General features: G+C 39.7%; 1 protein-coding gene across 1 annotated transcript in view; it reads right to left on the reverse strand.

Moving 5' to 3' along the window:
- DGKK (diacylglycerol kinase kappa) overlaps positions 1 to 12,954 on the reverse strand; it is a 103,821-nt gene extending 90,867 nt beyond the window's left edge. The window contains exon 1 of the mRNA XM_006913406.1: positions 12,394 to 12,954. Within this exon, the coding sequence (XP_006913468.1) occupies positions 12,394 to 12,954 (561 nt within the window). The remainder of the gene's footprint in view (positions 1 to 12,393) is intronic.
- Positions 12,955 to 13,315: the final 361 nt, after the last annotated feature.

Consider the following 13,315-nt stretch of genomic DNA (forward strand, 5'->3'; position numbering starts at 1 on the left):
TCATATTTTTTTGATGCAGGCAGAATGCAAATTCTAAGTAAATAATATATTAAATTTATGTAGAATTGGTTCTTTTATGTGCTGCATGTCCACTTTATAGTATACTGGGGCACCTTGTAAAATCAATGTTTATGGTACATTTATGATCATTTTATAGGACTTGGAATAATTTTGCTGTTTTAAATTATTACAGAGCCTTACAGTTATATATTAGCTTTTACTGCATATTTTTAGTTATATCTACAATTTATTTAGTGTGGTGTCCTTAGTCAGGAACACAATCTCCAATAATAAAAATGTTCCTACAAGTGAAAACAGTGCACATTATGACAACTACTTAATGAGATAGCTGTAATACATTCCTGAGGTGGGAGGAAGGAAGTAACTCTCTAGAATGAAAATATTTTCCAGGAGAGTTTCTATTATCTAATTTTTGGAATATTTTGGGACAAATTTTAAACTCTGACTTGCTTCTTTTTGCTATTCAATGTGTTCCTACATCACCAGCATCCTTGCTAAGAAGCCAGTAATAAACAGGGAGTGCAAATTCACTTTCCTGTTAGCTTAAACAATTGGGAAGGTACATCAGTTGCAAACCCATTTTAGCATAGAAGATGACTAATGAAATACTTGTGTTTGTATTAAATATTGGACTTTCATTTAAGATTTCATTGAGAGAAACCTGAAAGAATTCTATTGCTAAAAAAGTTTTAAAAACACTGGACTAGTTGATCCCCAAAGTCCTTTTTCATGGGTCTGCGATACTGAAGATAAAATGTTTCTCTGGATTTCCATCATACTTTCTTACTTTTGTTGTAGAAAACCCTGTGATATGAAATAGGAAAAATATCATAGAGAAAGCAGACCAGACTCTTACAAAAGTGGAATATGGGTCAAAGAAGGTCCAAACCAGTAGAAAAAGGACACTAGATAATATAATTATTTTCTTCCTTCTTTTTTCCTTTGGTAATTTAATTTGGAATTTGACGTACAAAGAAATTGAAAGTTAGTTTTTAATTATATGCCCCATCAGCTAACCTTCCACTTCAGCCATGTTATTTTACTAATTAACAGCCCTCTAATTGTTGTACCTTATCAGTCAAATGATATACACAATTTTGTCAGTTGTCTTCAAAGTTTCAATAGGACTTTCCCCATCTACTTTATTCTCCACTATATTTCAATCTGTACTCTATGATTCTATCAAAATGTTTTTTTTTTTCTAATTCCATATACTAAGGCCTCACTGCTATCTGTAGGCTCTGGCCTCATCTGCCCAATTCAAGCATAACCTTGCTTCTACCTGCTATCTTTCACTGGCACTGTTTAATTTATTCCTGTTTTCTCTAGATTCAAGGAGGACATCTCATTTCCATTTATCTCAAACAACTCCTTTATTTTTTCACCTAAATTTCTTATATCAAAGCAAATTTGTGATCAGTCAGTCCTTCATAACTGAATCTAATCCATACCTGAAAACTTGTTAGTCGACTTTGGATAGTGAGAAACTTTATTCCATTTTTCTAAACTGGAAAATAATGAATTCCCATTCCATCTTAAAACTCCCATCAATTTCCTAACACATCACGAAAACACTCTAAAATATTCATGTAACAGTCCTCTAAACATGTATCATATTTTAAAGCATTTAAAATACCAATTGCTTAATTATTGAACACTTATTGAATTAATTAGCAGATATGTTCACGTGTACTTCACAGTGATGCCATACTATACTGGATATACCCCTCCACCACCAAAAATAAAAGCAAGCTGCCTGGGAATGTCTATCTTTGTTTTCTGCCAATAGAAGAAAAGGTGAAGGAATTTTTTAAAAAGTTTAGTGCTGATAAAGGATGATGGAAAGGCAAAGTAAGGCTTTCTCAGTAATTTCTAGATAGAGGACTCACCCACCAGTGAGAATCAATATACTAGGAAAACTATGAAGAGGGCCACTAAATGGGTGCTTTGATTTTATGTGAAACCAAAGTGAAACTAAAAAAAATGTCCCGGAGATCTCGTCAACAGGCTGAGTAAATTTAAGCAAAGGAGATCATGGGAATGCCAAAATTATCATTTTAATTAGTCTTAACAGTCAAGCAGAGTAAGTTTAGTGCATGAGAAAGCGACAGTAATATCTAAATTCTGAGTAAGAGAAAAGTTTTGTTTTACTCAAACCTGGCAGGAGGGAAATTATCACAGTAAGCATTAATTAACTGAGGTTAGTGAGAAGGGCACCAACTAGTTAATTTTCTGAAATCAACAATCTTGTTTTGTAGCCTCATTTATATCCTCTTTGCTGTTTATGCTTAGCTGTTTTCATAAACCAACATCATAATTTTCCTTTTATATTGCAAGGTACATGTACAGTGATGTAAACAGATTATAAAATAAGATGTTCAAGGTACATAATAATGCAAATGACATTTATTACGGGAGAATTAACAATCTAGGTAATTCTAAAATGGGATGCAGACTACTGTTAGAGTTGGGGTTCAGAGGATAGTGCTGGGATGCTGGAGCCAGCTTCAGCAGAGTGATACTCAATTGGCAGAGCCCTGGGTTAATGAAAACTTTCCTACTTTCAACTGCCTCTACTCACAGCCAAGGAGATTAACACATTTTTTCTCAGCAGGTACCTTTCATTGCCTGCCTCAAGCTGCAAAACCCCAGAAGAAAACAGGTATAGACATCAGCTGCAGGAGAAGGCAAACGAATAAACCTCCAGGATGCTGAATATTTATTCTTAGTTGAGCTCTATCTGCAAGCAGTGCTTTCACTTCCCTCCTATTCCTGGAGGCAGGGGCCAGGCTCAGTCCCCAGGCCCATTGCCTCTTGTTTCAGAACTCTGTAAAGCTCTGGGTGGGAGTATCACACCTATCTCTCAGAATCCCACAGTATCACATAGCTACCTAGCCCTGTGCTATGAAGGAGACAAGGAAATGGGAATTCCTGTCCTCAGGGGCCAATTTCTCTTTTATAGGCTCTTTAAAGGCTCTTGCTTTTATTTTTGGTGGTGGAGGGGTATATCCAGTATAGTATGGCATCACTGTGAAGTACACGTGAACATATCTGCTAATTAATTCAATAAGTGTTCAATAATTAAAGGCTTAAACAGCAAATGCCTGTAATGTTTTGGAAGACGAAAATCTCTAAGTGCTACAGACAAAGCTGAAGATTCTGATCTTATGCAATATAACATTACGCTTGCCTTTTAAATTACTGATTCAACCTTAGTTGGATTGTATACAGTTTACTAACTCTTTCAATTTTCTACGAGATTGGTTAATGAAAGCTAGAAGAATTGAATATTGTGTCTCCTTATAATTGTTGAAAATGTCCTCACAACATACATGCTTCCCTTCTGGGTAGGAGGTACCCAGATGAGCATGATTCGGGGTAACTTTGTGTTAAGATAAACTATCAGTACATTTTTGTATATGGTTAAAAATGACCCAATAGAACCTAGCACATTATGCTAAGTCAGATAAGTCAGACAGAAAGACAAGTACTGTATGATATCACATATATGTGGAATGTAAGAAAGTTAAACTTATAAAAAACAGAGTGAAATGGTAGTTACCAGGGGTTGGGGAGGGTATAAGAGTGATGGTGTTTAAGGGTACAAACTTGTCACAAGTAATAAGTAAGCCACAGAGATCAAATGCACAGTATAAAGAATACAGAGAATAATATTGTACTATAATTATATAATGTGTTAAATATCGCTACATTGGCAATCATATTATAATATATAAATTTATCAAAGCACACTATACACCTTAAACTTACACAATGTTACATGTCAAATTCATTCAATAAATAAAAGTGACCCAATAGAGTCTCAGAAATTTGGATTTTCCTTTTGGAAATTTAACGGTGAGTAAAACGTAGATTTTGTTCTGGGTCTCCTCCAAACTCAAGTCACAAAAGCTAGCTGGACAAATGAAATCTGGATGTCCAAAAAATGCAGTTAGTAAATGTGAGCTCAAACCGCCATTGTATATAGGGCATTTGTTTGTGTAGACACAACCACTGTGTCTAGATAAAATGTACACTCTCATTGCTTTACACTGCAAATACATCCCTGAACAGTTATGTCTCAATAACTTGTTTATCAATCAGATCATACAGGTGTCTGACTAGATAAACTTGAAGCTAGAATTAACAAGTGTTTCCTAAGAACAATGTATAACAATGCACATGATCTAATAATGATTAAGTGGAGAGGTGTAAGTGGGGTGGGGAAGGAAGCCTGAGACACAATTGCACATTCCCTAAAGTTTTCCTTTTATAGACTATTGAGCATATATGGGCATATATTCAGAGAAAATAAATGGAAAAATATATCAAAATATTAACAGCAATTATCTCCTGAATGGTGAGATGCTACATAATTTTTATTTACTTTTTAAAAGCTTTTTAGATTTTCTACATCCTCTGAAATCAGAATATATTCCTTTATTTTGTATACTGAATTTTTCTATATGAAGAGGTATGCTGAGAGAATCATTTATTTAAGTGAATGCCTCAGTGAAGTGTCTGGTAAAACAAACAATCACCCCCTGGATATCTGTTTTGGTAATTAGGGTTTCTCATTTACCAGTATTGCTTAAAGGAAGTCTCATCTATGTGACTTTGTCCATGATGGAATCCTCAATGCTAAGTATATAGGACATAGAATAGGTACTCAATTTAATTTTTAGATACGTAAATACATTTTAAAAATTGGAAAACATATTCTCTGCTTATAAATCTGACTTTCAAATTTTATGTATTAGTAAAAATTGAGACCTTATCACTCTACAGGACAAATATTTAACTGAGTACATAATTAGACAACCACTGTAAGAATCTCATTATTGAACAGGCTAAGGGATTTGTCTGCTAGGTAGGGGTGTGTGTCTAATTTGGAAGTTAATAGTGAGAGTGTAATTGTTTTAGCATTTATCAACTATTGAGTTTCTATTGTATCATAGAGGAACAATGATGCAGTTAATACCCAAATCATTTATGTTTGGTTTGGAAAAGAGGTATGATTTTTTTCCCCAGATGGTTAGCCTTCGTAATTTTGTTTTCTATGAACAGGATTTGGCTTTCTTGAATGCACAGACTGAATGACTGATGGGGAAGGTAACCAGAAGTGGTCTGGGGAACAGAAGAAAGCCAGCCTGGGACTAAACTTTAATACCTTTCAGCCTCAGGTGCTGAATTTAAGGTTCACTGGCACTATTCTAGAATGATTTTACTTTTTCTTTGTATAATACTTTCATGTCCTTAGAGGGGGGTAGGTGGAGGGCACTTTTTCCTAAAAGACATGTTATTTTTTTTACTCTTTCCTTAAAAAATCTGTTTAGAGGAAATAAAAAGTTCAATGATGTTGGTGAGATTATGACCAACTTGCCTTCTATTAGGAGGATTTCTCTTCTTTTCTTCTTAAAATTCTTTTTCTTTCCTCTTTTAGGTATGGAGAAGAATAAGATCTATTGATTTTAGTGAAGTTGAAGCTCTCTCTTCATATGATGGAAAAAATTTTTCTTAAAAAAATAAACCTCTGAAGAAAAAGATTCCTTGCTTTTGGTGGGGTTGAGGGAGCACCTCTCTTTAGGTTTGGAGAATTTCTATTTTTGAAAGACTAGGTTTTGTGGAGAGGAGCTATAAGGACTACTGGTTTTAATGAAGTTGGGAAACGCTCCTCAGGAGGATTTTTATTTCTTTCCTTTTTTAAAAATGAATAATTTATTTGGAAAAATAAGATTGGGAGCATCTCTTCTTGAAAGAATTTCTTTTTCATTTTATTAAATAGAAAGAAATACTGAAGGCTGGAGAATAAATAATGTCCCTGGGTTTGGGTGAGATTGGGTGCATCTCCCCTTGGAGAAGCTGAGGAAAGAGATTTTGTGGATTTTTTCTCCTTTGGTGGGGGACAGGAGTAGAATATTTTGATCAAGAATAATATGCATTATCTTCCATAGGGTATTGGTGCACTTTCCTTAGGAGAATTTGTTCCTTTATTCCTTTTACAAAGTTTCCCTTATTTTATTTTTTCTCCCTCCCTTTCCCTCTCTCCCATCCTTCCTTTCACCCTCTCCTCCTCATCCTCCTCCTCTTTCTCCTTCCTTCCTTCCTTCCTTCCTTCCTTCCTTCCTTCCTTCCTTCCTTCCTTCCTTCCTTCCTTCCTTCCTTTCTCCTTTCCTTCCCTTCTTCCTTTTTTCCTTTCTTCTTTCCTTCTGGATTAGAGAAATTCTCCCTCTCAACAACTTGTTTTTTAGCTTTCTCTCTCGTTCTCTCCTCCCCCTCTCCCCCGCTCTTTTTAGAGAAAAATGTTCAGGGAGTTTGGTGAGTTTGGAGGAAACTTGTTCTCTAAAAAGGAGGCTTCTCTTTTAAAATAGCCTATTCACTTTCTTCCTTTGCCTCCTCCCCATTCTAAATGTATTCACTTGTTTTGAGAAAAAAGAGGGGGGCTTTGTTGAGGCTGGGGTCATCTTTCCTCAAGAAGACTTTCTTGGCTTTGTTTTTTTTTTTTTTTATCTCTCCTACCTTTTCTATTTATCCTTCCAATTTAAAAAATTTCTGTATTAAGAATGAAGCTTTTGGGTTTAATGAATCCTAACTCTAATTAGAAGAATTTCCTCTTCTTTTTTATTCTTAAAAAATTTGCATGTTTTTGTTCCATTTTGACAACAAAAAATGTTCTTGGGTCTTTGTGAGGCTGGAGCATTTCTCCTCTTTAAGAGAATTTGTTTTCATTTCCTTGATATTATCCCCTCAACGGACATACATGCCTTTCCATTGTTAATTTTTTTACATTTTAAAAAAATGTATTTTGAGTATAAGATTAATGTGCTTTGGTGAGGATAGGATATCTCCCTTTGGGAGTGAGTTATTTCTATTGTTTCTTTTTTCCTCTTTTCTGGAAGTTAAAAATTAAGGATATTTGGTAAAATCAGGGACCATGTCCTTTAATATTTCTTTTTGATAAATTAAAACATTTGTGTGTATCTGGCGGTAGAAGGATTAGTAAATTTCATTAACTGTGATAATTTTGAAAGAATCTGCCCTTGAAAAGGTTTCCTTTTTTGTTTGTTCTTCTCAAAAGAAATAAAAAGGGGTGTTTATGTGAATAAAGATTATTTCGGTGAGGCTGGAGGCCCTGCCCTTAAAAGGATCTTTTCTTTGATTTCCTTTTTGTAAAAATATTTCCATTTTATTTATTCGTGGAAGGCACTGGGTTTATTATCTTGAAGGTGGAAGAATGATCTATATTTTACTTATTTTTTTTTAAATTAAGGTATAACTCCCACACCATAAAAGTCACCATTTTAAAGTGTACACATCAGTGGTTTTTAGTATATTCGCAAGGTTGTACAACCATCACCACTATTTAATTTCAAAATATTTTATTTTTATCACTCCCAAAAGAAGCCCTGTAAACCTTTAGCTATCACTCACATTTCTCTTCCCCACTTCCCTGCAGCCCCTAATCTACTTTCTGTCTTTAAGGATTTGTCTATTTCAGAAATTTCACATAATTGGAAGAAATAACATTAGAGATCTTTGGTGAGATTGGTGGACCTCCAATTTGGAAGATTTATTTTTGCCTCCATAACTTTTGTGAGGGATTGGGCCTGGGTTGTGAGGTGCAAATAAAATTTGTAAATTTCATGATTTTTTTTTTAAGGTTAGAAATACTATTCACCTTAACATGATTTCTCTTTTCATTTTTAATTTTCCTCTGGAGAATATAAGTTTCATGGACTTTAGTGAGAGTGTGGAGCTTCTCTCTAGAATTTTTTTCTTAAAATAATTTTCAGGGGAGGGATAAGCTCCATTATCTGGGGTTTCTCTCTCTCTTTTTAAATTCATAAATTTGTTTTTCTATTTTGAGAGTAAGGTTTATTTGCTTTACTGAGGGTGAGTGTCTCCTTTTAGAAATAGATGCTTTCTTTTTTAATACTTTTTTTCCACTGAGGGAATTATAGTCAGCGGGCTTTGGAAAAGTTAGGCACCCTATCACTAGCAGAATTTCTATTTATTTCTTTCCCCCAAAAGTCTTCTTTGAGAGTTATTGGTTCAGGGTCTTACACTTCTTCTCCTTCCTTCTCAGGCTCCTGTTCTATGATGGCCCTTTTTGGGAGCATCAAACAGGGAACAGCAGTCACTGCTTTGGGAAAAAAATCAAAGCTGGTAGAATGTCAGCTTAAAGATTGTCCTCAGACAACTGAGGATCCTATGTGTCACAGAAAGCCATATGTTGAATATTTTTAAAAATCCACAATTGATAAATTGATAAACTGTTATATCTTATTTAGATGGCTAATTTTATTTTTGCTCTCCCCGACCCTGCTGCCTTCTTAAGGAGAATAAAAGAGTTAGTGATACATAAGAAAGCATCCTGGAAACTGTAAATTGCCATATAAGCAGAAGGAATTATATAATCCTTATTTTAATGTCCCTGAATGGTTTTCCGGCCTCTATGGAGTTGTCCTCTTTCCTTGGAAGAACTTGGGGTAATGGGTCAGCCTTTTCTTTTAGGCTACAGATCTGCAGAAGCCCTAGTTGGAGATTTTAATAAACACTAAGAATTGTACTCCCAGAAGTGAAAGACCACTGACCAAATATCTCATTATCTTTTCTAGAACATCTTGTAGCAAATGTTCAGTAGCTCTCAAAATATACCAAATAAATCAGATGGTATCATAAAAACCTGACAAGGAGGTGGGGAAAGACCCAAGAAGAATAAAAGTAATTTCATCCTGACCTTCAACAGTTGAACATTGAAATCTGCAATCCCAAAATTGTTTATAGTCACTGCAGATAGTCTATTCATTTAGGAAAAAATTTATTACCCCTGAAACCAACATCATCATTAGTCTGCTGCTGTCAGGACTGCAGGGAATAAGGACACTTTCCAAACCATTTTTTTAAATTGTTAGTACTTTGCTTCTTAATTATGGTACCAACATCCATTCTAAAAATGGAAAGATTGACTTCATTTCCTTAATGGCTATATATTCCAGGCTATTTAAATAAGCATTTACTTCTCACTCTGAAATCAATGTAAATGTAATTTTATTATTCACAGTTGTCTCTGTCATTGCTGGAAATGGAATTGATAGGTTTTAAGCTTCAACAAGTATTTATTGAACAAAAATAGGGAGGGTAGAATTGTACTAGGCAGTAGGAGGGAGTGACAGTATCTACCTTTGAGAAGCTCAGATATAGTTAAGATAATAATGTATTCAGGTAAGAATTACCAGATATCACATAAACAAATGCTTGCTACTTTACAAGAAAATGTGTGCAAAAATTACCAAGAAACAGTTCTGGTTTGGTGTGTAATGGTAATTGCTGTGTAGTCGTTAAGAGTGATACACAGATCCCCTGCCTACCCAAGAGATATAAGCCGCAAAAATGTATTTCTTCTCAGATTTTCATCAATCACCGGTATGGTGTGATTATATTTTCATAGCTGGTCAAAACCCAATGAATAAAAATATAAACTGTCTTTCTTCAACTACAGCTGAGGTGAGAGAAAGAAATATAGTCTACTTCATGTAAGCCTGCCCTCCCACCCCACACTCCCCAAAAGAATTATAGCATTGCTAAAGAACCAATTCACACATCCTTACTTACACTTGCTGCCACCAGGTGGGTGACAACGGTTCATTTCCTGGAAATCAAAACATTTTTGAAAGGAAGGAAATAGGTTTGGTTCACAGACTGTGTTATCCTGGTAGTTATTCAGAAAGAGAACATGAGCCCCCTTTCTCAGTCTCTACCCTCATTCTTGGCATAGATTTGTAACCGAGAGGTTCTGAAGCCTCAAAAGAGCAGACTACACACTGCAAGATGTTGGATTTGTTTTTTCACTGCAATAACAGCAAAATTATTTAGGAGAAACCTGCAGTCACATTCAAACACTTGGTTTTGCTCATTTCATCTTTTGACTTTTAAGGCTGGTTTCATGCTACTGGTAGGATTTGTACAATGAAAGCTCTATTTTGTTTTGATCTCTCAGTGTGTGTGTGTGTGTGTGTGTGTGTGTGTGTGTATTTTCCAAGCTTGCAGCGAGGAGGCAGTGTCTGAGAACAATGTCATCCCAGCTAAGATGGCAACCTGTTTGCCTTGAATGTTAAGATGCAAGTCAGCTGGTTGCAGGTGCTATTTGTCTGAGAAGGATGCAGCAGAGAATGGTCCTATCACTGAAGATAAGATGTTCCTTCCCATTTGTACCAGTGAGCAATTGTATAGCAACACCCAGAGTGTTGAGAAAAGGTTTAGGCTCCAGCAACCTGAATCTTTCAAAATCCTCTGGAGGGGCTGATGGGTTCATTCACATGCCCTCTTAGTGGATGGTCAAGGTTTTTAAACTCATTTTGCAAGATAAGTGACTGAACAAAGACCAGCTCTAAGGTCAAAGTCAAACCATGAGGGTTCCTGGTCGCCTGTCAGGGCCGCCACAGGCCTGTGGGTCAGTCATCTCAGTGGGTACTATGTAGAGGAAGCTAAACCGATTCCCTTTATCTTAATCCTCCTTATCTGTCAAGCAACAGACATTTTCCTGTCAAGCTGATGGGAGATGCTTTCTCACTGTCAGAACTCATCTTGGGAGCTTCTGGCCTCCAGTCAGTCTTCCAGAGGCCAAAGAGGCCATATATTCGCTCGTTGGCCTGGTAATTAAGTCCCCAGGTGTCCTGTTTCTCAGTCATGTTCCCAAAACCTCACTTAAGAAGCATCAGGTCTGGTGGACCCTACTGGTTTCCCTCCCACCAGCTTTATGAAAACTCTGCAAACAACAACAACAGCAAACAACAATAGCAAGCACCCAGTTAGGATGACCTCCCACGACTAGCTGCCCCGCCTTCTCCCTTCCAGAGATCGCTGCAGGGAAGGGCCAGCTGCAGGAAAGGAAGAGAGATCCACCTCTTGGGGAGAGCAGGATTGTTGGATTTCTTTTTAAATTGTCTTAGTCTCCTACAATCCTATTTTATTTATTTTTAAACCTCTGCATTTTTCCCCTGTGAAACTTTCGCTTTAGCCTTTCTCTTTTTCAGTCGTATATTATTGCAATTATTTTGCAAACTCCAGCTTCCCTGGTCATAATTCTGGAAGCACTTCCATTTCCATTTCACGATGCCAACTTCTCTGACCCCTCCCCTTACATTCTACAAGTGTGCGATCCACAGCAGAAGAGTTCCGGAGCTGTGTCCCTGTGCCCTGCTTGGCAGCAGTATGACCGGGCATTGTTGGTGTGGTGTGTTATTTATTTGTTTGTGTTTTGTCTTGTTTTGTTTTTCCTGCAGGGGAAGTATGTATGCATTATCATGATTTTCACAGTCTCGTGGAACGAAGTTTAGGGGAAAGAAAGTAGGGGGAGCACAAAGAAAGACAGACGACACTGATTTCAGGGGTCCAAGGCAAACATGGAAAACCTCCTTCCTCCCACTTCCCCCCTGAGCCGGTGACCCAGGATCCTTCACTCGTCTTTTCCCGGCTAAGTGCAACGTTTACGAAGGCATTTCTGAAGACGAGTTGATGAGGGTTCCCCTTTCACGCGCTCCTAAATAACAAATTCTATATTCGTGTCTCTAAATCAGGACTCCTGTACCACTCCAAGTGGCCCCGGTGAGGGAAGCTAGTCGTCCCGCTTGCAAGGGACCCATCACTATATCACTGTGTTTGCATCTACCTGCTGGGAAACCCTGCAGACAGATGGAATAGTGACTTTGACACATGTATGCTCTCCCATTCCCGAGCGAACCCTGCCCTTCCCCTGCAGTGTGCGTGGGCACCGCTCATCCCCCTCATCTCCATCTGAAGTACCAGAGCCCAGGAGCCGACAGAGGTACAGGGTACCTCCCTGGAACGCCACCAGTTATGACCCAGCTGAGGAATTCCTTCTTCAGTGGCAGGGAGGGGGCCAAGCAGACAGCTGTGGCTCCGCAGCTTGGGCCTCTGCGGCAGTGACGGTGGCTAAGAGGTGTGTCCCACCGCCCCGACTCAATCCCATTCCTGTGTACCAGGGGCCAGCCCTTAACACCTCTGTAGGTCTCTTGCGCTCCTTGGGAGCATCTTCCGTCTCTTTTTGCAAGGTATAGGCGCTCACTGCACTGTCACTTCTGCCCATGGGGAAAAATCTGTTCCGATTCTCACTCAGTGCTGTCGCCCCCCGCCTCCATTTCTAGCCTTAAACAGCCCACTTTCGCTTCCACAGGTTGCTTCCCGCCTCCCACTCCCTTGGGCTCCCCTATCCCCGCATCTTTTTGAGCATCTGTGACAGTTGGTGGCAGCCAAATGGGATGCTAAGGGTACCCGGTGTCCCGCGATCTCGATAGCCCTCCGGCCTTGCCTGGCTTTCCCCCCCACTACCCCAAGGGGTCTTTTTCTTACCTTTATCCTGGACAATGGCACTGGTGCTCGGGGCGATGACAAGGCCTTTAGACCCGTCTCTGGAGCGACCACTGGACACTGCAATAGACGAGGTGCTGTACTCAGCTCCGGACAGGACTCCGGAACCGGCTCAGGGCAGGATTCTGTGGCTGGTTCTGGGGCTGGTTCTGGGGCTGGCTCAGAGGCCAGGTCTGTGGCTGGTTTTGGGGCCGGCTTGGGAGCCGGTTCCGTAGCTGGTTCTGAGATCGGCTGTGTGGCTGGTTCTGGGGTTGGCTCGGGGGCCGGTTCTGTATCTGGTTCTGGGCTCTGTTCTGTGTCTGGTTCTGTGGTCGCCTCTGGACGGGATTCTGGAGCAGGCTCTTGACAGAACTGTGGTGCCGGCTCCGGCGAAGGCGCGTGGAGCGGCAGAGGAACCGGAGGTGGAGGAGCGGGAGGCGGTGGAGCCAGAGGCGCTGGCGGTTGTAGTGGCGGCCACGGTGGCGGCGGCTCTGGAGACTCTACCGACTGCTCTCCATCCTTAGGCGGGGCAGTGCCCTGGGCTGCGAGCGCCCCATGGTCCATGGCCGCACACCGCTTCAGGTCTAGGCAGCCTGTGCCCCTGAACTTGGAGGGCTAAAGAACCCTCGGGCGCCCTGCCCCCTCCAGTTCTACAACCCCTTGCAGGGTGCCAAACTTTCCTCCGCCCCACTCCATGGCTGGCTCCGCTCTGATGTCTAACCCGGGGCGCTCAGCGTCTCCCAGTGCTGGAACACGCCCCTCCGTGAGCGCACACCTCTTCGTAAGCAGCCAAGGGCCAGATGGGCGGGAAGCAGAGGGGCTTGCGAACGCGGACTGGACAGAGCTTTGATGACCTCCTAGCGACGCGCGGGAGAAGAGGGGGGAGACAAAAAGGGGAGGGGGAGTACAGAGGCTTGGGGGGGGG

This window comes from Pteropus alecto, unplaced genomic scaffold (genome assembly GCF_000325575.1).
Source record: "Pteropus alecto unplaced genomic scaffold, ASM32557v1 scaffold365, whole genome shotgun sequence".
NCBI lineage: Eukaryota > Metazoa > Chordata > Mammalia > Chiroptera > Pteropodidae > Pteropus > Pteropus alecto.